Source organism: Bufo bufo, chromosome 11, assembly GCF_905171765.1.
Source record: "Bufo bufo chromosome 11, aBufBuf1.1, whole genome shotgun sequence".
Taxonomy (NCBI): Eukaryota; Metazoa; Chordata; class Amphibia; order Anura; family Bufonidae; genus Bufo; species Bufo bufo.
Genome location: NC_053399.1, coordinates 14,752,555 through 14,772,913, shown reverse-complemented (window position 1 = coordinate 14,772,913; position 20,359 = coordinate 14,752,555). Strand labels below are relative to the sequence as shown.

The window sequence follows — 20,359 nt, the reverse complement described above, 5'->3', positions numbered from 1 at the left end:
TCCTATCTCAACTTTATATTTCATATATAGTCTATATGAAAAGTTCAGTCCTGTATTATACTCCAGAGCTGCACTCGCTAATCTGCTGGTGGAGTCACTATGTACATACATTACTTATCCTGTACTGATCCTGAGTTACATCCTGTATTATACTCCAGAGCTGCACTCACTATTCTGCTGGTGCAGTCACTGTGTACATACATTACTTATCCTGTACTGATCCTGAGTTACATCCTGTATTATACTCCAGAGCTGCACTCACTATTCTGCTGGTGCAGTCACTGTGTACATACATTACTTATCCTGTACTGATCCTGAGTTACATCCTGTATTATACTCCAGAGCTGCACTCACTATTCTGCTGGTGCAGTCACTGTGTACATACATTACATTACTTATCCTGTACTGATCCTGAGTTACATCCTGTATTATACTCCAGAGCTGCACTCACTATTCTGCTGGTGCAGTCACTGTGTACATACATTACATTACTTATCCTGTACTGATCCTGAGTTACATCCTATGTTCTACTTTCAGAGCTGCACTCACTATTCTGCTGGTGCAGTCACTGTGTACATACATTACTTATCCTGTACTAATCCTGAGTTACATCCTATGTTATACTTTCAGAGCTGCACTCACTATTCTGCTGGGGGAGTCACTCAACAAACCAGGGGTGTCTCCCCCTTTTGAAGGGACACTAGCCTTAAATCTGGAGGTGATAAGCTATCCCTCTCTTTGCAGCGTCGGGGGCGTCCTCTTTCTCTCTGCGCTCTTTGCAGCGTCGGGGGCGTCCTCTCTCTCTCTGCGCCGGCCTCCTCCTCGCTCTGCGCCGGCCTCCTCCTCGCTCTGCGCCGGCCTCCTCCTCTCTCTGCGCCGGCCTCCTCCTCTCTCTGCGCCGGCCTCCTCCTCTCTCTGCGACGTGAATGTAAAGAGGAGAACATTTAGTGCAGCTTTATTTCCTACGTGAAGATGAAGGCTCCGCCGAGCAGTGCGGCCATCATGAGAGGCTCGACCCCTGGATATAATTAGTCTAGACTATGTCAGGTGTCATTGCAGGGATTTTTTTTTGCCGATCATGTCACTCGCATCCAAAGCATCATTGAGTATTCTGCTCGCTGTGTCTCCCTGTATACCCTGCTGGTTCAGAGTCTGCGCATATCATGCTCCAGGACTACATCTCCCACAGTACTGCAGGGCCCCTTTGTTTTTCAATGATAGTCCAACCTGCGCAGGCGAGAGGTGCAACAAACTGATAAATCTGGCCCATCTTCTGCCTGTGTCTGCGCCAGTGCTATGATTTATACAGGTTTCGGCACAAATTATAGTACATATGGGCCATGGGACAATGAATGTACATTCCAAGTGACAGGAAGTTTTACATGCAGCTTTGGCTGTGACTAGTGGAGGTATAGGTAATGTCGGTGGTTGGTGCCTGGCTGGGCACTGAGGTGTCATCCTTCGCTTATTCCGTCTTTCCTTTTCCTTTAGGGATATCAAACCGGACAACGTCCTTCTGGACATGAACGGTCATATTCGCCTGGCGGACTTTGGGTCGTGCTTAAAGATGAATGATGACGGCACCGTAAGTAACACGCGTGTCTGTAGGACGGACTATTCCACTCAGGCACTTCAAGGGAAAGCAAATGTACATGTGGACCGCAGTCCCACAGATACAACATGGGTGGCTGCACGCCTCCGAGGGTTTGGTCCAACTGACCCCCAATGTAGAGTCCACCAAAGAGAAGCGGCACTCCTAATGCATATGGATTAAAATCACTACTGGATTTGCATAATTTAGGAGTGCCGCCTCTTTTTCTGCTTTGCTAGATCAGGACTGTACCGTTGATGACCTATCCCTAGGATAGCTCATCGATATCCGATCAGCGGAACCGGACACCGGGTTACCACCGCTCCATACACCTTATACTGCAGCGCTGCTCCCCCTATATATTGAGGTGGAGAGACTTGAGGGTTTCCGTTTATATGTAACTGAAGCTTAAAGGGGTTTTTGTTTATAGGATTTTTTTTTGTAAGTGCCCCCATCCTGCCTCCGTAAAGAGAAGATTCATACTTGCCTGCTCCCCGGTGCTCCGATCCTCCGTGCTGCCTCCCGCCTGTTCCCGCTTCACCGGTAATGTGCTGTTTGTGGCCACATCACTGCTTAAGCCAGTCATTGGCTGCAGCGAAGCATGTGACCATACTGCGGCGGATGTAAGCGCGGCACATGCAGGAGGCAGCACAGAGGACCAGAGCGGTGGAGAGCAGGTAAGTAACACCCTTCCGTGTACAGAGAGGCGGACTGCGGGCACTTGCAAAAAAATACAAATAAATCATTATTCCCAGAGAACCCCTTTAACCCCTTAAGGACTCAGCCCTATTTCACCTTAAGGACTTGGCCATTTTTTGCAAATCTGACCAGTGTCACTTTAAGTGCTCATAACTTTAAAACGCATTGACTTATCCAGGCCGTTCTGAGATTGTTTTTTCGTCACATATTGTACTTCATGACACTGCTAAAATTGGGTCAAAAAAGTTAATTTTTTTGCATAAAAAAATACCATATTTACCAAAAATTTAGAAAAATTAGCAAATTTCAAACTTTCAGTTTCTCTACTTCAGTAATACATAGTAATACCCCCAAAAATTGTGATTACTTTACATTCCCCATATGTCTACTTCATGTTTGTAGCATTTTGGGATTGATATTTTATTTTTTGGGGATGTTATAAGGCTTAGAAGTCTAGAAGCAAATCTTGAAATTTTTCAGAAATTTACAAAAACCCAATTTTTAGGGACCACTACAGGTCTGAAGTCACTTTGCGAGGCTTACATAATAGAAACCGCCCAAAAATGACCCCATTCTATAAACTACACCCCTCAAGGTATTCAAAACTGATTTTACAAACTTCGTTAACACTTTAGGTGTTGCACAAGAGTTATTGGCAAATGGGGATGAAATTTGCGAATTTCTTTTTTTTGCCTAATTTTCCATTTTAACCCATTTTTTCCACTAACAAAGCAAGGGTTAACAGCCAAACAAGACTGTATCTTTATTGCCCTGACTCTGCCGTTTACATAAACACCCCATATGTGACCGTAAACTACTGTACGGGCACACAGCGGGGCGCAGAGTGAAAGGTGCGCCGTATGGTTTTTGGAAGCCAGATTTTGCTGGACTGTTTTTTTGACACCATGTCCCATTTGAAGCCCCCCTGATGCACCCCTAGAGTAGAAACTCCATAAAAGTGACCCCATCTAAGAAACTACACCCCTCAAGGTATTCAAAACAGATTTTACAAACTTTGTTAACCCTTTAGGTGTTGCACAAGATTTAATGGAAAATAGAGATACAATTTCAAAATTTCACTTTTTTGGCAGATTTTCCATTTTAATATTTTTTTTCCAGTTACAAAGCAAGGGTTAACAGCCAAACAAAACTCATTATTTATGGCCCTGATTCTGTAGTTTACAGAAACACCCCATATGTGGTCGTAAACCGCTGTACGGGCACACGGCAGGGCGCAGAAGGAAAGGAACGCCATACGGTTTTTGGAAGGCAGATTTTGCTGGACTGGTTTTTTTGACACCATGTCCCATTTGAAGCCCCCCTGATGCACCCCTAGAGTAGAAACTCCAAAAAAGTGACCCCATTTTAGAAACTACGGGATAGGGTGGCAGTTTTGTTGGTACTAGTTTAGGGTACATATGATTTTTGGTTGCTCTATATTACACTTTTTTGTGCGGCAAGGTAACAAGAAATAGATTTTTTGGCACGTTTTTTTTTTTTGTTATTTACAACATTCATCTGACAGGTTAGATCATGTGGTAATTTTATAGAGCAGGTTGTCACGGACGCGGCGATACCTAATATGTATACAATTTTTTTTATTTATGTAAGTTTTACACAATGATTTCATTTTTAAAACAAAAAAAATGTTTTAGTGTCTCCATAGTCTAAGAGCCATAGTTTTTTCAGTTTTTGGGCGATTATCTTAAGTAGGGTCTCATTTTTTGCGGGATGAGATGACGGTTTGAGTGGCACTATTTTGGGGTGCATATGACTTTTTGATCACTTGCTATTACACTTTTTGTGACGTAAGATGACAAAAAATAGCTTTTTTTACACCATTTTAATTTTTTTACGGTGGTCACCTGAGGGGTTAGGTCATGTGATATTTTTATAGAGCCGGTCGATACGGACGCGGCAATACCTAATATGTATACTTTTTATTTATTTATTTAAGTTTTACACAATGATTTCTATTTTGAAACCAAAAGAATCATGTTTTAGTGTTTCCATAGTCTAAGAGCCATAGTTTTTTCAGTTTTTGGGCGATTATCTTGGGTAGGGTATGATTTTTGCGGGATGAGATGACGGTTTGATTGGTACTATTTTGGCGTACATGCGACTTTTTTGATCACTTTTATTACCTTTTTTGGGAAGTAAGGTGGGCAAAATTTCAATTTCCTAATAGTTTTTATTTTTTTATTTTTATGGCGTTCACCGTGCGGGGAAAGTAACATGACCGTTTTATAGATCAGGTCGTTACGGACGCGGCGATACCAAACGTGTAGGGAATTTTATTTTTTTCATTTTTAATCAGTGATAAATGTGTTTTTGGATTTTTACTTTTTTTCACTTTTTTTCACTTTTTTTTTGACCCAGACCCACTTGGTTCTTGAAGATCCAGTGGGTCTGATGTCTGTATAATACAGTACAGTACACTATATAGAGTATTGTACTGTATTTTACTTACACTTTGTCTGAACAGATCTCTGCCTTTAGCACAGATCTGTTCAGCACCATGGACAGCAGGATGCCTGAGAGGCGTCCTGTTGCCATGGGAACCTTCCCCGTCTGCTCAGTAGTTGTCAGAACTTCGCAGACGGGGAAGGGTAAGCACAGGGCTGAGGGGGGCTGTCTGGGGGCTCTCTCCCTCTCCATCGGGGGGCTGCAAAGGCACAGCAGCCCCCCGATGGGAGAGGGAGGGAGCTCCCTCTTACTGTTAACTTTTTCCATACAGCGGTCCGTACGGACCGCTGTATGGAAAGGGTTAAACGGCTGACATCGCATCATCGATGTCAGCCGTTTATACCAGGGTGCCAGCAATGTGCTGGCACCCTGGTATACCCACTAGAGACCAACGATTATACAAGGGGAGGCGGGCGGGGGATCGCGATCCCGCCTCCCGCACCGCCCCCACCGCCCACAACTCCCCCCCCCTGCACCACCCGCCGGCAAAAAATCATGCAGGGGTGCAGGGGGGGGGGTGTAAAATATATATTTTAGGGACACTAAAGCTTCTGATCCCCGCGGTCAGGGCCCGCGCGGGATCAGAAACTGCACAAAGCGCAGCAAACCGCAGGTCTGAATTGACCTGCGGTTTTCTGCGATCGCTGATGCGGGGGGGTCAAATGACCCCCCCCTGCATTGTTACGGGATGCCGGCTGAATGATTTCAGCCGAAATCCCGTTCCGATTAACCCCTCGGGCGCCGGAATACAGATTTCAAGTTATGACGTCCCGGTACGTCATGGGTCCTTAAGGACTCGGGATCCATGCCGTACCGATACGTCCTAAGTCCTTAAGGGGTTAAGCGACGCGTAAATAAAATTTCTGTAACTTTCCCATATACTTTGTGTTTCAGTCCTATACGGTTTAAAAGATTCCTGCTTGCTGTCACTGAACGAAGACATCCAGTGGCTAGCAACTTGTATGGAGGTTTTCTACAATGGTTTCCAGTCGAGGACCATCACAAATCTCCCTAATAGTTTGCCACAATGTATCATTCGGGAGTCCACAGGATTGACTAGGCTGGATACAATTGTAGCAGACTTTTAGTTATGAATTGGGTATAGTTTGGTTTCTTCACTGCCTAAACGCTACCATTTTTAATCTCTGCTTACTGTCGGTGAATGGAAATTCAAAGTATAGCTTTTTTGTACGTAAGGGAAACCTCCGTCACCACTCTCTAACTTCTCGTCTGTTTACACCTTCCCTCCTGTATAGGTGCAGTCTTCTGTGGCAGTGGGGACCCCGGACTACATCTCCCCGGAAATCTTACAAGCTATGGAGGACGGGATGGGGAAATACGGTCCAGAGTGTGACTGGTGGTCTCTGGGGGTCTGCATGTATGAAATGTTATATGGGGAAACCCCTTTCTACGCTGAGTCTCTGGTGGAGACCTATGGAAAGATCATGAACCATGAGGTGAGCAATTATCCTGGTTGTCCACCGTTGTGGTCAGGCTGCCATTGTAATGACTCGTCTCTAGCCACCGTAGAACTACAACTCTCAGCATGCAAGGAGTTGTAGTTTCTCAGAGGATAGAGAGCCCCAGGTTGCAGACTGCTGAAGTCTCAAATTTTTTGCCTCCGCTGTCTGTGCTTGACTGCCAATGTCCGCCATATTGGCTCCTATGGGACTCATTTCTTGGTGAACAGGAGAGTCCTTCATCTCCCTCTCTTAGCTCTTCCTGGCAACTAATCAAAGTGACAGAATCCTCCCTCTACCACACCTCTCATGGTCTATGCAGGGACATGCTTTATTTAAAGGGATAGGTGATGAATAGATCTGTGAGGGTCTAAATACTAGGACCCCCTACCAATCGCCAGCACTGGAGTGGCCATCGCTCCATTGGCTCTCATACTGGATGCTGTATTGCAGTTGGCGGGAAAAAAATCTTAATGGTTGATTCACTTTTTTTTTCATCGCTTTGCCTCCTCCCCAAAAAAAAGGCAAAATGTCACACACTCTCCAATATGGCATCACTAAAAACTACAGATCGCCCCGCAAAAAAATGAGCCCTTGCAGAGCGCGAATGGAAATGGAAAAAAGTTACAGGGGTGAGAATATGGCGATGTAATGAAAAAAAATTCCCCAAAAACTGTATAAATGTGGTATTGCTGTAATCACACTGACCTGGACAATGAAGGAAACGGGTTGGTTTTACCGACTTGAAAACGAAATCCATAAAACTATGGCTCAATTGCGTTTTTCCCCAATTCCACCACATTTGGAATTAATTTTTCCAGCTTCCCACTGGGATTGCCATTATAAATTGCATCTCGTACGGCTATGTGAACGTAGAAATAAAAAAGTTGCGGCTCCGGGAGGCAGAGAGTGAAAAACTAAATCGCAAAAACAGAAAATTGCTATGTCAAGAATGGGTTAAAGGGGTTTTCCAGGATTTTACTAATGATGGCCTATCCTTAAGATCGGACATCAGTATCTGATAGGCGGGTGGTCCGGCAACCCCCCCCCCTTCCCCCCCAATTAACTAGTCCCTCCTGATTACGTATGAGAGATCGTCTCTGATCCTCCCCCTCCACCCTCATTCTTTCAGGAGAGATTCCAGTTCCCCTCTCACATCGCCGACGTGTCGGAAATCGCCAAGGATCTCATCCAGAGGTTGATCTGCAGCCGGGAGCGCAGGCTCGGCCAGAACGGGATTGACGACTTCAAGACCCACAAGTTTTTTGAAGGGATCGACTGGGAAAACATCCGCAACATGGAGGCCCCATACATTCCGGACGTCAGCAGTCCTTCCGACACGTCCAACTTTGATGTGGATGATGACATCCTCCGCAATCCTGTAAGTATCGGACGATGGGGGTGATCTCGATGCAATATGGAGGGTGGCATGACCTCAATATGGAGGATGGGGTGGAAGCATATTTTAAAGCCGTTGTCCAGAACTAGCCTGCCCCTTTAAGGCATGTTTAGCTAATGGAGTGGTGACCAGGGACCTCTGAGGGCTGCGTCCGGTGCTGTGGGGTGCAGGACATTCAGGGTAAAGGACAGGCATGAATGTGTTTGCAGCGGGGTCCTTCTTTTTCTCTCTGCTGGTTCACTTGTAGCTCTAGTCATTCTGTCCTTGTTGCTCCACATTTTTTCACAGCAGACAATCTGAACAAGCAGAGCTGCAGTGTAAAGCATGGGAAGGGATTGGGACAGGAAATGGAACACCAATAGACAATACAGACCTTTATTTTTTATGTATTTAGCCATATAGCTCTAATGTTCTTTATCCATTACAGGAAATGGTCCCCCCAAGTACACACAGTGGATTTTCGGGGTTCCACCTACCGTTTGTGGGATTTACATACACGACTGACAGGTAAACCCTCTTATGAAAGGTATCTGCAGTGATCCGCTGCCGCCACTTTAGTGGAATGAGGGTCATAAGAGAACACCCTCATCCCTATAGCAGCCACATGGTCCTGGTATTATGGGTGAACTTCCTGGGGAATGTCTTGCTCACCCCCATAATGGTTACACACAGCCCATATCTCCTTAGTCCAATTACTTTTGGGGTTTTTTCAGCTGCTTTTCTGACCGAGGCTCCTTGAAGGACATCATCCACACAAACGCAGTGACCAAAGACGAGGATGTGCAGCGCGGCCTGGAGAACAGCCTGCAGATCGACGCCTACGAGCGCAGGATCCGGAGACTGGAGCAGGAGAAGCTGGAGCTGAACAGGAAGCTGCAGGGTTAGTGAGAGACCCCGAGCGCTGGGCTCCACATTGATCATAAGAATAGGTGGCCCCCAAGTCCCCCCAAATTCTCTGTGGAGCAGAGGATGCACATACATGTTCCACATGTTCTAAAAATGTACCTTGATTGCAAAGATACCGTTTGACTGAACGCTATAATACCCTCTGATCCTGAGAGAAGAGTGTGGTCCCAGAAGTACAGGAATAACTTAAAGGGATCCTAACAGTCCACTAGTCTTGTGTGCATTGTGTCTGATTCAACTGCTCGAGTTCTGAGATGTACCCTACTTGCAGCTAAGCCTGGACATACAGCATAGCTGCAGCGTCCCCCAGGAGTCCTTTATGGAGTACTTCCCTTGCAGACTCCCAGGGGATGCTGAGGCATGATGTGCGGTTTGCAGACTTGGCTTCAATCTGGGAAATCGTGTGCATCTAAGAAATGTCAACTTTTAAAGGGGTTGTCTCACTTAAGCAAATTATCATGTAGAGAAAGTTAATGCAAACCACTTACTAATGTATTGTGATTCTCCATATTACTTCCTTTGCTGGCTGGATTAAATTTTCCGTCACATTATACACGGCTCATATCCAGGGGTCATGGCCACCCTGCAGAGCAGATACAAGGTAGCTGAAACAGGAGCGCATGCATGCCCAAGGTCCCTGCCACCAGAGAGACTGGAGCTTTTTCCTATAGTGTGCAAGCACGGCCACTAGTGCTGGATTTCAGGGCGGTCGTAACCCCTGGGAACGAGCCGTGTCTAATGTGATGGAAAAATAAATCAGGCCAGTAAAGGAGGCACTATGAAGAATCACAATACATTAGGAAGTGCCTTGTATTAAAGAGGTTATCCCATCTTAGACAATGGGGGCATATCATTAGGATATGCCCCCATTGTCTGATAGGTGCGGGTCCCACCTCTGGGACCCGCGCCTACAAGGAGAACGGAGTGGAGAAAGTTGAGGACACACTGCACACTGGCTCGGCTATTTCCGTCGGCCCCATAGAAATGAATGGGAGCGGTGGCCGCGCATGCGTGGTGCGCTCCCATTCACTTCAATGGGAGAGGCTGGGAGCAGCGCCTGGTGGTGGACGGACCCCGGGAAACCCGGGGTCCTCCAGCCACAACTCTCCCCAGCTCTGTTCTCCTTGTAGGTGCAGGTGCCACACCTATCAGACAAAGAGGGGATATTCTAGCGATATGCCCCCATTGTCTAAGATGGGATAGCCCCTTTAACTTTCTCTACATGATGAATGCCATTTGCTGAAGTGAGACGACCCCTTTATAGTAAGGAAGACGCTAGGGATGAGTTTTTGCGCTTTCCATCTCCACACTTGTCTTAGAGACAGGATGGTACATGGTAGTAAGAGGAGGCCAGACGCTGGTTGCTAGGACAAGGGGGGGTTGCTGCGGTTTTTCGGAAGCAGTTTCACATTATACTTGGCAGTTCTGCCTCCATGTTTCCAGGATGAAGATCAAAAAGCATTGGTATGCTGGCGACGCCTTCAATATTTTTTAATCATTGCTCTTGCATTTACCTCCAGAATCCACTCAGGCGGTCCAGTCCCTCCAGGGCTCCAGTCGGTCCGTGGGAACATTACCCCGGGACAAAGAAATTCGGAAGCTGAATGAGGAAATCGAGCGCTTGAAGAATAAAATCTCAGGTATCTCCTGGCAGCAGAGACACGGCCCAGTGATAGGGATGTGATCGTTGGTGCCCATATGTTCTGTCATATATGTTAATATCGTTGTTCCTCTTTAAAGATTCAAACCGGATAGAGCGACAACTGGAAGATGCCGTCGCTCTGCGGCAGCAGCTGGAGGAGGCTGCAAACAAGATTAAAAGCCTCGAGAAACAGCAGAGGACAGTGAAACAGGAGCGAGATGATCTGCAGAAGGTGGGTCCGGTGCCGCCTGTGCTTGTGTGCCCAGAATTCCTGATAGTACAGCACCTCAGCTGTCCATTTTTAGAATGATTGACTATAGGTGAAGTCACGACGCTAGGATATTGTCACGGAGTGTGGGGAAACACTCCACATCGAGCACAGGAGGGAAGGGGATAGGACCGAGGCCTGGAAACTAGGGTAAGGGAGGTGGTCACCTCCTAGAAAAACGCTAATCCAAGTCCCGACTCACTATCAGTATGAACTGACCTTGATGGTAGGTAGGTTCATACACAGGAACCTAGAGCCCTAACACACCCTGTAGGGCCCTGGTATAGTGACAGGACTTAAGACAACATATTCCTCCACCAGAAGGATGAGCAGGAGTCTCCCTCAGGCCTGGATATAACAGACAGGGGAATATAACATGCAAAATACAAATAGAAAAGACGACACTTAACTTCACGAGAAGGAAAGGCAGCTCCAGGAGAACAAACAACCAGCTAGTCCAGAAACTGAAGCTATAAACCGAACCCCCAGAAGGGGTAAGCAGTAATAAATGGGGGGAAGTTAAATGACCAAACCAACACCTGCCAGAGGTATGGTCATTACCAAAACACAGACACAAATGATCCACAAGGAACCATTCAGATTAGCCCACGTGTTGACAGTCTCTCATCTCCTGGCCCCTGTCACCAGAGTGTCCGTGACAGATATCTCAATATACGTGATGTAAAGTTAGTTGGTTGTTGACCGAGGACAGCTTTTTTTTTTTCTACTGAGTCTTGCGTAAGCTTCACATCTGTTCTGCAATATCCCTTTAAAAAGTCACCGGTAAAACCTTACAGATGGGTAGGAAAAAAAACTCCTACTGTAAATCATCAACATTCCTGGATTTAGAGCTGGAGGCCCCCTTAGATGGCATTCATTTGGCCACTTACTAAGCTTCTTGGGGGTCGATTCCACTCTAATGGTTCATCTGCCTCCTCTTAAATGGGTATGCCCATTTCGGACGTTTATTCTGTAGGACAGGGATGCCCAACCAGGCCCTCCAGCTGTTGTCATACTACATTTCCCAGCATGCCTGCACAGCCTTTAGGGCATGCTAAGGGTTGTAGTTTTGCAACAGCTAAGGCCGCAGCTTGAGCATCCCTGGAGTAGGATATGCCATTAAGGTCTGATAGTTCGGCTTGCCTGCTGTGAATGGGGAGGAAGCCATACAGGTACAGCATACTCTCCATTCACTGAGCCGTGGCAGTGAATGGAGAAAGCTGCGCATGTGCCGCCTGCTCTCCATTCACAGCAGGGCTTGAGAAAGAAGCATGGACTAAAGTGGCGCTGCTTCAGCCGCCGTGGCTCCTCTCTCTAATCGGCATTGCTGAGTGCGCTCCCTTTGGTTTTGAGGAGGTATTGGGTAGAGGCATCGAGTTGAGGTGAACCTGTGTCAGCGCCGATTTCTCCACCACAAGGAGCCACACAGTAAACCTCGGCCTTTGTTTACCTGCTCGACCACAAGTATGCGCCCATTGTCTGATTTTACATTTCCACCTCTTTGTTCTCGGAGCTTGTCGCAGTACTTTGATTTACGTCGGGATGAAATGCGGTGGGCGGGTCGCTGGAATGTCTTCTACGTTGTGCATTTCTGCAGCCATAATAATATTGTAAGGATTGTGCTGTAGATTCACTGCTTGTTTCACCCTGTACATAGTAGCAGCATACTTATTTCAAGGGTGATTTCCCCGTACCTACACCCCCACGCCTGGTTATATTGCTGCACTTGGAAATGCAAGTTTTTTTCTAAATGCATTTTTTCTTTTATTTTTTTTATGCTTTATTTATTTATTTATTTTTTGTAAATGCCAAGAGTGTATACAAAAGAAATTCTAAATGAACGGTTATGTCTTCTTCCTGCTGGATCCACTTCTGGATATGGATAAAAAAAACAAAAAACTGTATATAAAAATGTCAAAATGGGGCTGGGTTTTTTTTTTTCGTGATTTTTCCTTCGCTGCCATCTCCTCCAGTAGTGGGATTCCTGAGACGTGCCCACGGCATGAAAGGAGCGTGTTCAGTGTTACGTAGGGATTCACCTTCTGTTTACTTAATTTACAGCAACACTCCGAAGCCCAGGAGAGGCTGAAGGCTCAGAGCAAGGAGCTGAAGGATGCGCACCAGCAGAGGAAATTCGCCCTTCATGAATTTTCAGAGCTCAATGATGAGCTGGCCAACCTCCGCTCCCAGAAACAGAAGCTTTCCCGACAGCTGCGGGACAAGGAGGAAGAACTGGAAGCCATTATGCAGAAACTGGACTCCATGCGTCAGGAATTGCGCAAGTCTGAGAAGACCAGAAAAGAGGTGACCGCTTTTTCTAGATTTTAAGGAGGTTTTCCAGAAGTTAAAAATTCATGACCTATCCTGAGGATAGGTCGTCAGTATCTGATCGGTGGGGCTCACTCCCAGCAATGGGCCATGGCACTCAGGCAAGCGCAGCAGCCTCTTCCTCAGCCTTGCGTCCATCGGTCTCGTGGCTATCCTGCAGCTCAGTCCCTCTCAAGTGAATGGGATCGAGCTGCAATACCACACACAGTCACAGTATGGCGCTGTGCTTGGTATACTATAGAGCAGGGGTACTCAACTAGTTTTATTAAAGGTCCACATACCTGGGTCTGCAGTCAGGTGAAGGTCCGAGCTGAACGCCAACAGTAAAGATGCCATGTGATCATGTGATCCATGCACGTGGAGCGCCCCGGGTAAGTCCCAGAATTAGTAATGGCCACATTAGTGGCCAGTAAGAATAATGCCCCCAGTAAGAATAATGTCCCCATTAGTGCCCCCAGTAAGAGTAATGCCCCCATTAGTGCCCCCCCCCTTCTCTGCTTTTGCAAAAAAAAAAAAATTAGCATTCACCTGGCTGCAGTGAACATTCGCTGCTGACTGCAAGCTCAGGACCGGTGCTCCAACGTGATGACGTCTTGTAGGTCCTGTCCTGAGCTTCTAGTCAGCAGGGAGTGTTCTCCACAGCGTGAGAAAATGGAGGTGGAGGTACCGTAATTTTATTTATTTTTTTACTAGCACAAGTAGCGGTGGAGGTAACGGCTGTACTAATGGGCGTTCCATGATGGAAGCGCTCATTAGTAAGGGTACTTTCACACTTGCAGCAGGACGGATCCGACAGGCTGCTCACCCTGTCAGATCCATCTTGCCACTACTTCGCCGTGCCGCTGCTCTGTGCCCATCGACTATAATGGGGATGGGGGCAGAGCTACGGCGCAGCACGGTGAGAGGCCGCCAGACTAAAAGTACTACATGTCCGACTTTTTCGTCTGGCGGCCTCACGCCGTGCACGGCCATGCTGCGCCGTAGCTCCACTCCCGCTATAGTCAATTGGGAGTGGCAGTCCGGCGAAATAGCGGCAGGACGGATCTGACAGGGTGAACAGCCTGTCGGATCCGTCCTGCCGCAAGTGTCAAAGTACCTTAACAGTCCTTACAGGAAAATTCTGGCACCGGCAAGGGAACTAAAATACCAGCCTTGCTGGTGAACTACTGGCCGGGTGGCAACCCAAGCCACAGAACAGACATATGATAGTTTTGTTCCACATCCAATTACCATTATTGGGGGATTGGATGCAGACCCCTTAATTACAATGGGGCCACAAGAGAGGCAGACGGCACACTGTGTGCTGTCTGCATCTTTTTCCGCTCCATTGAAACTAAGGGGTCCGCATCCAATGCCCCAGGTTACCTTTAATTTTAAAGAAGATGGCCCAGGAGAGATGGGAGCACGACACTGACTGGAGTCCTTTCCTGCAGTCAGTGACGTGTTCCCACCTCTGTCGCCCTCTCCACGACCCCCCTTCCTTCCTAAATGTGACATTTATTTCATTGGTGGCAGTGGTGATGTCCCTCCCCTCTCCAGCAGCAGGTAAGTGTCCTTTGGAGCTTGAAGCTCCCTTATGTGCTGCCGCTGCTGCAGGGGAGGTGGGACCTGTGAGCGCACTGAGGGAGAAAGCGCTGGTGCCTGCATGTGGAGGGAGCCGTCTCTCACTGCGCCCCTGGGGCAGGAAGAAGTGCGCCGGTAAGCTCCTCCTCCTGCACGTACCAGAGTGTGCAGGAGAGGAGGAGCGCTACATGTGGAGGGAGCCCTGTCTCACTGCGCTCTGGGACAGGAGGAAGTGCGCCGGTAAGCTCCTCCTCCTGCACGGTACAGTTTGCAAGAGAGGAGGAGCGCTCTGAAGGATGGCCGGGGTCCGGACAACTGGCGGTTGCGGTCCGTATTTGGACCGCGGTCCGCCAGTTGAGTACCCCTGCTATAGAGGGTACAGCATTCATCCGAGCACCTCAACCCCTTCAAACAGCTGATCGGATGAGGTGCCAGGTATTGGACCCCAACCAATCAGATATTGATGAGCTATCCTGTGGTCGGACCCCCTTGCTCACTCATTGCCACTCTGAATTATTGTCATTGTTGCTACTACTAGAGAATTAAGGTTTATCAACCTCATTTCGTTGGCAGCTGGAGGTGCAACTTGAAGACGCCAGTGCCGAAGCCTCAAAGGAGCGCAAATTGCGGGAACACAGCGACAACTTTTCCAAGCAGCTGGAAGGTGAACTGGAGACTTTGAAGGTACCAGACGTTAGGTTCACCCGTATACCTTGCAATATGTTGTGGTTGCCCAAATCACAGAACACAAAACGTGACTGCAGCGGGGATGTAACATGTCGGCAATGGGTTAATTATGTGGTTATTTTTGCCTGCTTTAACCGTGTGACAAGAAGCCGTGTCAGTGCATCTGAGATCAGCGGCGGCGCAGGGCTGTAATACAGAGAATTCTGACCAGCAGAGATGAAGGCGCTCGTCTTGTGCAGCAGCCTGAGGTGGCCAAGGTAACGGTGACAGCCACGCCAGTAACTGCCACAGATATGGATGGCAGCTGCAAAACCACATAGCACTGTCCGCTCGGCTGTTTCCATGACTTTGACCACCAGGTAAGGCTACTTTCACATCTACGTTTTTGCTGGATCCATCATGGATGAGCAAAAATGCTTCTGTTAGGGTAATACAACCGGCTGAATCCATTATGAATGGATCCAGTTGTATTACCTCCAAAATAACCAAGACCGATTTTTATTTTTTTCTTGTGTCCAAGAAAACGGATCCGGCACCATTGACTTGCGTTGTATTTCATGCCAGATGCATCTCGCTCCGTATCCCATGACGCACTCAAAAACACTGTTTTGCGGTGCTTTTTTTTTTGTGCGACATGAGAACGGAATGGAATGCATTCTGGTGCACTCCGTTCCCTTCAGTTTTGTCCTGATTGACAATGAGTTTTCCTCCGGTTTTGAGATCCTGTGACGGATCTCAATACCGGAAATGAAAACGCAGATGTGAAAGTAGCCTAAGACGAGTGTTCTGATCTCGGCTGTGACTGGCTGAGGTGGAAATACCCTTTTAACCTCTTAAGTGCGGCAATAAAATGTGCATAAAAAAATACAGAAAACCTTTTTTTTTTTTTTTTTTTTTTTTTTTTTTTTTATATAAATACTTGTTCACTCGTGTTAACTCTCTCTGAAAGTTTGCTGCAATGTATCAGGGCAGGCAAAAATGGTCTGGAATTCACAAGGATGCAAGGAACTTGATAGAATTGCAGCAAAACCTCTCCTGATGAGACTGCTTGTAAATGATTTCGATACACGTCCTCAGATTTACTACAGGATCTAATTTTATTTATTTTTTTCCAGTTGAAGCAGGGCGGCCGCACGTCAGGCGTCACATTAGAGCACCAGCAGGAGCTGTCCAAAGTGAAATCTGAGCTGGAGAAGAAGATCTTGTACTACGAGGAAGAGCTGCTGCGGCGAGAGACCTCCCATTCCTTAGAATTGAAGAACATTAAGAAGGGGATCCATGACTCTGAGAGCCAGCAGCTCGCCCTGCAAAAGGAGATTCTCATGCTGAAGGATAAGCTGGAAAAAGCCAAACGGGAGAGGTGAGACTATTACATGATGTGCTGCGCAGGTACCATCTACACAGGGATAATATTCCTCTTACCCATTGCATGCCAGCTGTCATCTGTTACTAACGCCAGCCTCTCCTAAAAGTTCCCCATAGATTTTAGTAGTGTCTAAGGGTAACAGTGATTTCCCTCCCCTCCTCCATTGGCATAAATGATTATCTAGGGCTAAGACGATGGTCTTCAACCTGTTGCTGCTGTGAAAGAACAGCCACTGATATGCCCTTGCTTCCGCAGGCTGTCAGCAGCTGCTGGGAGTTGTAGTTTTCAACAGCTGGAGAGCCACAGGTCAGGGACCACTGGTCTAGGCCAAATGCCCTATTGATGGAGTCAAGTGTCTGCCAGCAGTTATCGAGTGACCTGGTGGACTAGCAGTGAGTGGTCTTCTGACCATAGACATCAATACATAGAAGAAACCTGGTTGTATCCCTCCTCTCCTGTTTTCCAGGCAAACCGAGATGGAAGAAGCCGTGGGAACTGTGAAAGAAAAGTATGAAAGAGAGCGAACCATTCTCCTGGAAGAGAACAAGAAGCTTTCTACAGAAACTGAGAGGGTAAGGCGGCTCTGACAGAGTTAAAGTCTTCATATATGCTATTAGAGAGGTTGGGTGGTCCTTGTCTCTTAGCTAGAGTGGAGTGGCACTACAATGGGTGTCTTTGATTTCCGTGGGAGCCCTGTAATGCTTTGTTTTTCCTGCGGTGGCGCTGCAGAGTTATTTGCCAGGTTCTTCCACAGATTACACCTGATTGCTTGGGGGTTCCAGAATCGGGACACCTCTTCTTATGGTCAGGGGCTGTCCAAAGCTGAGATCCCAGTCACAGTCCGGTTACGATTATTAGGACTCGGTTTCTGCCATCATCCAGTGCATTGCTCACTGCCCCTCACCTTTGGCGAAGACCCTTCAGCTAACTCTATTCTGCTGTGACTTTTTTCCAGCTCTGTTCCTTTGTGGATAAACTAACGGCCCAAAATAGACAAATGGAGGATGAGCTGCAGGATCTGACCACCAAGAAGGAATCGGTCGCTCACTGGGAGGCTCAGATTGCGGAGATCATCCAGTGGTAGGTTACCTTTCACCTTTGTTTTCTGTCACCTTAAGTAGCCAGCTTCTCCAGCAACCTAAAGTGGTTGTCCAGGATTTTACTATTGATGGCATGACACCGCGCACCTTTGACTATCAGTTCTGCAGCAGCTCCTGCTCCCGTAGTCTGCCCGAGAATAACGCAGCTCCGTCCGTTGTAACTGCAGCAGTGAATGGAAGGAGCGCTGCAGGTACCGGCTCCATCCACTGCACAATGGATAGAGCTGTGTAGTTCTGGCGCCGGACGTACTGACAAACAGCTGAACAGTGGGGCTGAGGGGTGTCAGATCCCCGCCGTTCACTTATTGATAGTTAGTAAAATCCTGGACAACCCCTTTAAACAACAAAAGACTTAGGATTATTCACAAATACAGCAGTTTTATTATTATCCATTCGCAGTGTATATAGGTGACTATTTGTTTTTCAGGGTGAGCGACGAGAAGGACGCCCGAGGTTATCTGCAGGCCTTGGCGTCTAAGATGACGGAAGAACTTGAGACGCTGAGAAGCTCCAGCCTGGGATCTAGAACGCTGGTAAGTGCAGGTGTTCATGGGAGAAAAGCGTCACCGCGTGACTACTTTTCCTAGTAATGTGTTTTGGTACATTGCGTACCTAATAAAATAAAAAAATAATTACAAAACTTTACCGACAGCATCGGCAATGAGCTGAATTGAATATATTCTGCATCGACTTAAATGGTGTAACCTTAGCTGCAGCAGTGGTTTAGTGGCTCCTGGCTATGCGGCGAACTACAGCTGACCCTATTCACTTCAGTGGGGCCAGGTTGCGATACCCTGCACAGCCTGTGGTTGGGCGCCACTATTCAGTTGCAGCACCGTTCTTCCAGATTGAAAGGATCCTTAGGGTCAGATCATCACCAATCATAAAGCGATGGCCAATCCTAGCGTTGTGTCATCACTTTATAAGAAGGGAATATTGTCCCTAAAGTGCAGAGACTTATGTATGCTATGTTAAAGGGGTTATCCGAGACAAAAAATGTCCCCCATATCCCCGGGCACCTCACGCTGAATCTACTTGCCTGGCTGCCTGCACGCCGCAGCTGCTTCTCCCCGTGCATGGATGAAAACATCCAGTGTTGGGGGGAGCAGGCGGTGACGGGGACAAGCCTCCCTAGTATCGCGGGTGAAGCTAGGGAGGCTCGTCCCAGTCCCTGGCTGCTCCCTCCCCCCCCTGGATGTTTTCATCCGTGCATGGGGAGAAGCAGCGGCGGTGCGGGCAGCCAGGTAAGTGGAATCAGCGTGAGGTGCCCAGGCATAATCTCGGAAAAACCTCTTTAACTAATCCTAAATCTGAGATATTCAGTTTTAATGCTTGTGCCCCAAGTGAAATAAGGAGGGAGTAAGATATTTCATAGTTGGTGAGTACATGAGATTGATCACAGCAGCACAGATTATTTCAGGTGATGTTTTCTGAACTTGTGGAGGGAGGCAGTGTACTATACACTAGTGATGAGAATGTGGACAGGTGCATGGAGGACATAAGAGGAGGGACTGAATTCCAGCAGGAGGTCATGGACTGGTACATAGAGAGAGGTGCAGAGCATCACAGAGTATTTCAGGAGAGGAGTCCTAGTGAAGGGAGCAGAGCAGCACATAGCATTTCAGGACAGGAGTGGTAGTGATAGAAGCAAAGCAGTGCAAAGTATTTCAGGAGAGGTGTGATAATGAAGGGAGCGGAGCCTACAGAGTATTTTAGGACAGGAGTGGCAGAGAAAGGAGATCGGTCTCGTCATGTGGGAAGTAGTTTTTATGATGCAAGTGAAATAAATCGGGGTCCCCTGCAGCACAGAGTATTTTTAGGAAAGGACTGACAATTTTGTGGGATCTCATAGGCTCGATTACATAGTTATAGGGTGCCTAGCAGCGCAGAATATTTTAGGATCTTGTGGGTGGTTACCTTCTGATTGGAGCAGGCTCCTTAGCAGCACAGAGTATTTTAGGAGAGGAGTGTGCTGATCTTGTGGGAAGTAATAGCCTGAGAGTTGCCTAGTCAAAGAAGCAGGGTCCCCAGCAGCACAGAGTATTTTAGTAGATGAATGTGCTGAACAGATGGGCAGTCTCAGACTAGTTTATATAGTTTGTAGGAGCAGGGTTCCCAGCAGCGCAGAGTGTTTTAGCATCTTGTGGGAGGTTACCTACAGGGTCGTACCTTTGCTTTCATTTCTGGTAACTCATTGTGTTCTGATTGTTGCTTTAGCCTGAAATGTCATTCCCGCAAGGCCTGGCCCCGTACAGTGCAGATAGGCTGGTGAGTTTTGTGGGGTCGCCCCCCCTTTGTCTGGTGGTGGGAATCTGCAGATCTGAGGTGTCGCCGCTGGATTGCTGTCATGCATGTGTCACTCCTTGTAAAACGTCTGCAAACAAGATCCACAACTTGTAAAGAAAATTCTTGCGTCCCTTCAAAGAGCCTTTTCCCCCTGAAATCCGGTCCCTGAGTCGCCCACCTCTGTCAAACGGCTGTAAATTCTTATGACAACGCTGGGTGACGACCTCTGCGACTCGAACACAGGTTGTCACACACACTTTCCAGACTCCTGAATAGCACCCGCTGCTGCGTCACTATGAGGCATGAGCTGTTCAGGAAACTGGGGGTTAACTGTGTAGCCGCTGCTCTATTATCACCCAGCTTTCCCAGAAGCAGAGGAGGATGACTCAAGGACCTGTCATTACTGGAGATTTCTGATAATTCTGTTCTAAAACCTTCTGTGAATTCGTCACTTCTCTGTAATCTCGAGGGTCTTTCTCTTTGTTTCTGGTGTTTTCGCCTAATTCGGTGGATAGGGATAATGTAATTCTGATCATTTTCCATAAATCTGGTGTCTGTTTTGTAATTTATCCACCTTCTGTGACGTGTAACCTCCGTA

General features: G+C 47.4%; 1 protein-coding gene across 2 annotated transcripts in view; it reads left to right on the top strand.

Moving 5' to 3' along the window:
- Positions 1-20,359, top strand: part of CDC42BPB (CDC42 binding protein kinase beta) — a 57,567-nt gene that overhangs the window by 20,491 nt on the left and 16,717 nt on the right. Inside the window, exons 6-19 of one of the 2 annotated variants that reach the window (XM_040411948.1) lie at positions 1,492-1,585; positions 6,013-6,213; positions 7,349-7,597; positions 8,043-8,122; positions 8,329-8,495; positions 10,042-10,161; positions 10,262-10,395; positions 12,493-12,735; positions 14,896-15,006; positions 16,125-16,369; positions 16,842-16,947; positions 17,331-17,455; positions 17,903-18,008; positions 19,693-19,743. In XM_040411948.1, the coding sequence (XP_040267882.1) occupies positions 1,492-1,585; positions 6,013-6,213; positions 7,349-7,597; positions 8,043-8,122; positions 8,329-8,495; positions 10,042-10,161; positions 10,262-10,395; positions 12,493-12,735; positions 14,896-15,006; positions 16,125-16,369; positions 16,842-16,947; positions 17,331-17,455; positions 17,903-18,008; positions 19,693-19,743 (2,032 nt within the window). The remainder of the gene's footprint in view (positions 1-1,491; positions 1,586-6,012; positions 6,214-7,348; positions 7,598-8,042; positions 8,123-8,328; positions 8,496-10,041; positions 10,162-10,261; positions 10,396-12,492; positions 12,736-14,895; positions 15,007-16,124; positions 16,370-16,841; positions 16,948-17,330; positions 17,456-17,902; positions 18,009-19,692; positions 19,744-20,359) is intronic. The other variant, XM_040411949.1, reaches the window with a different exon arrangement.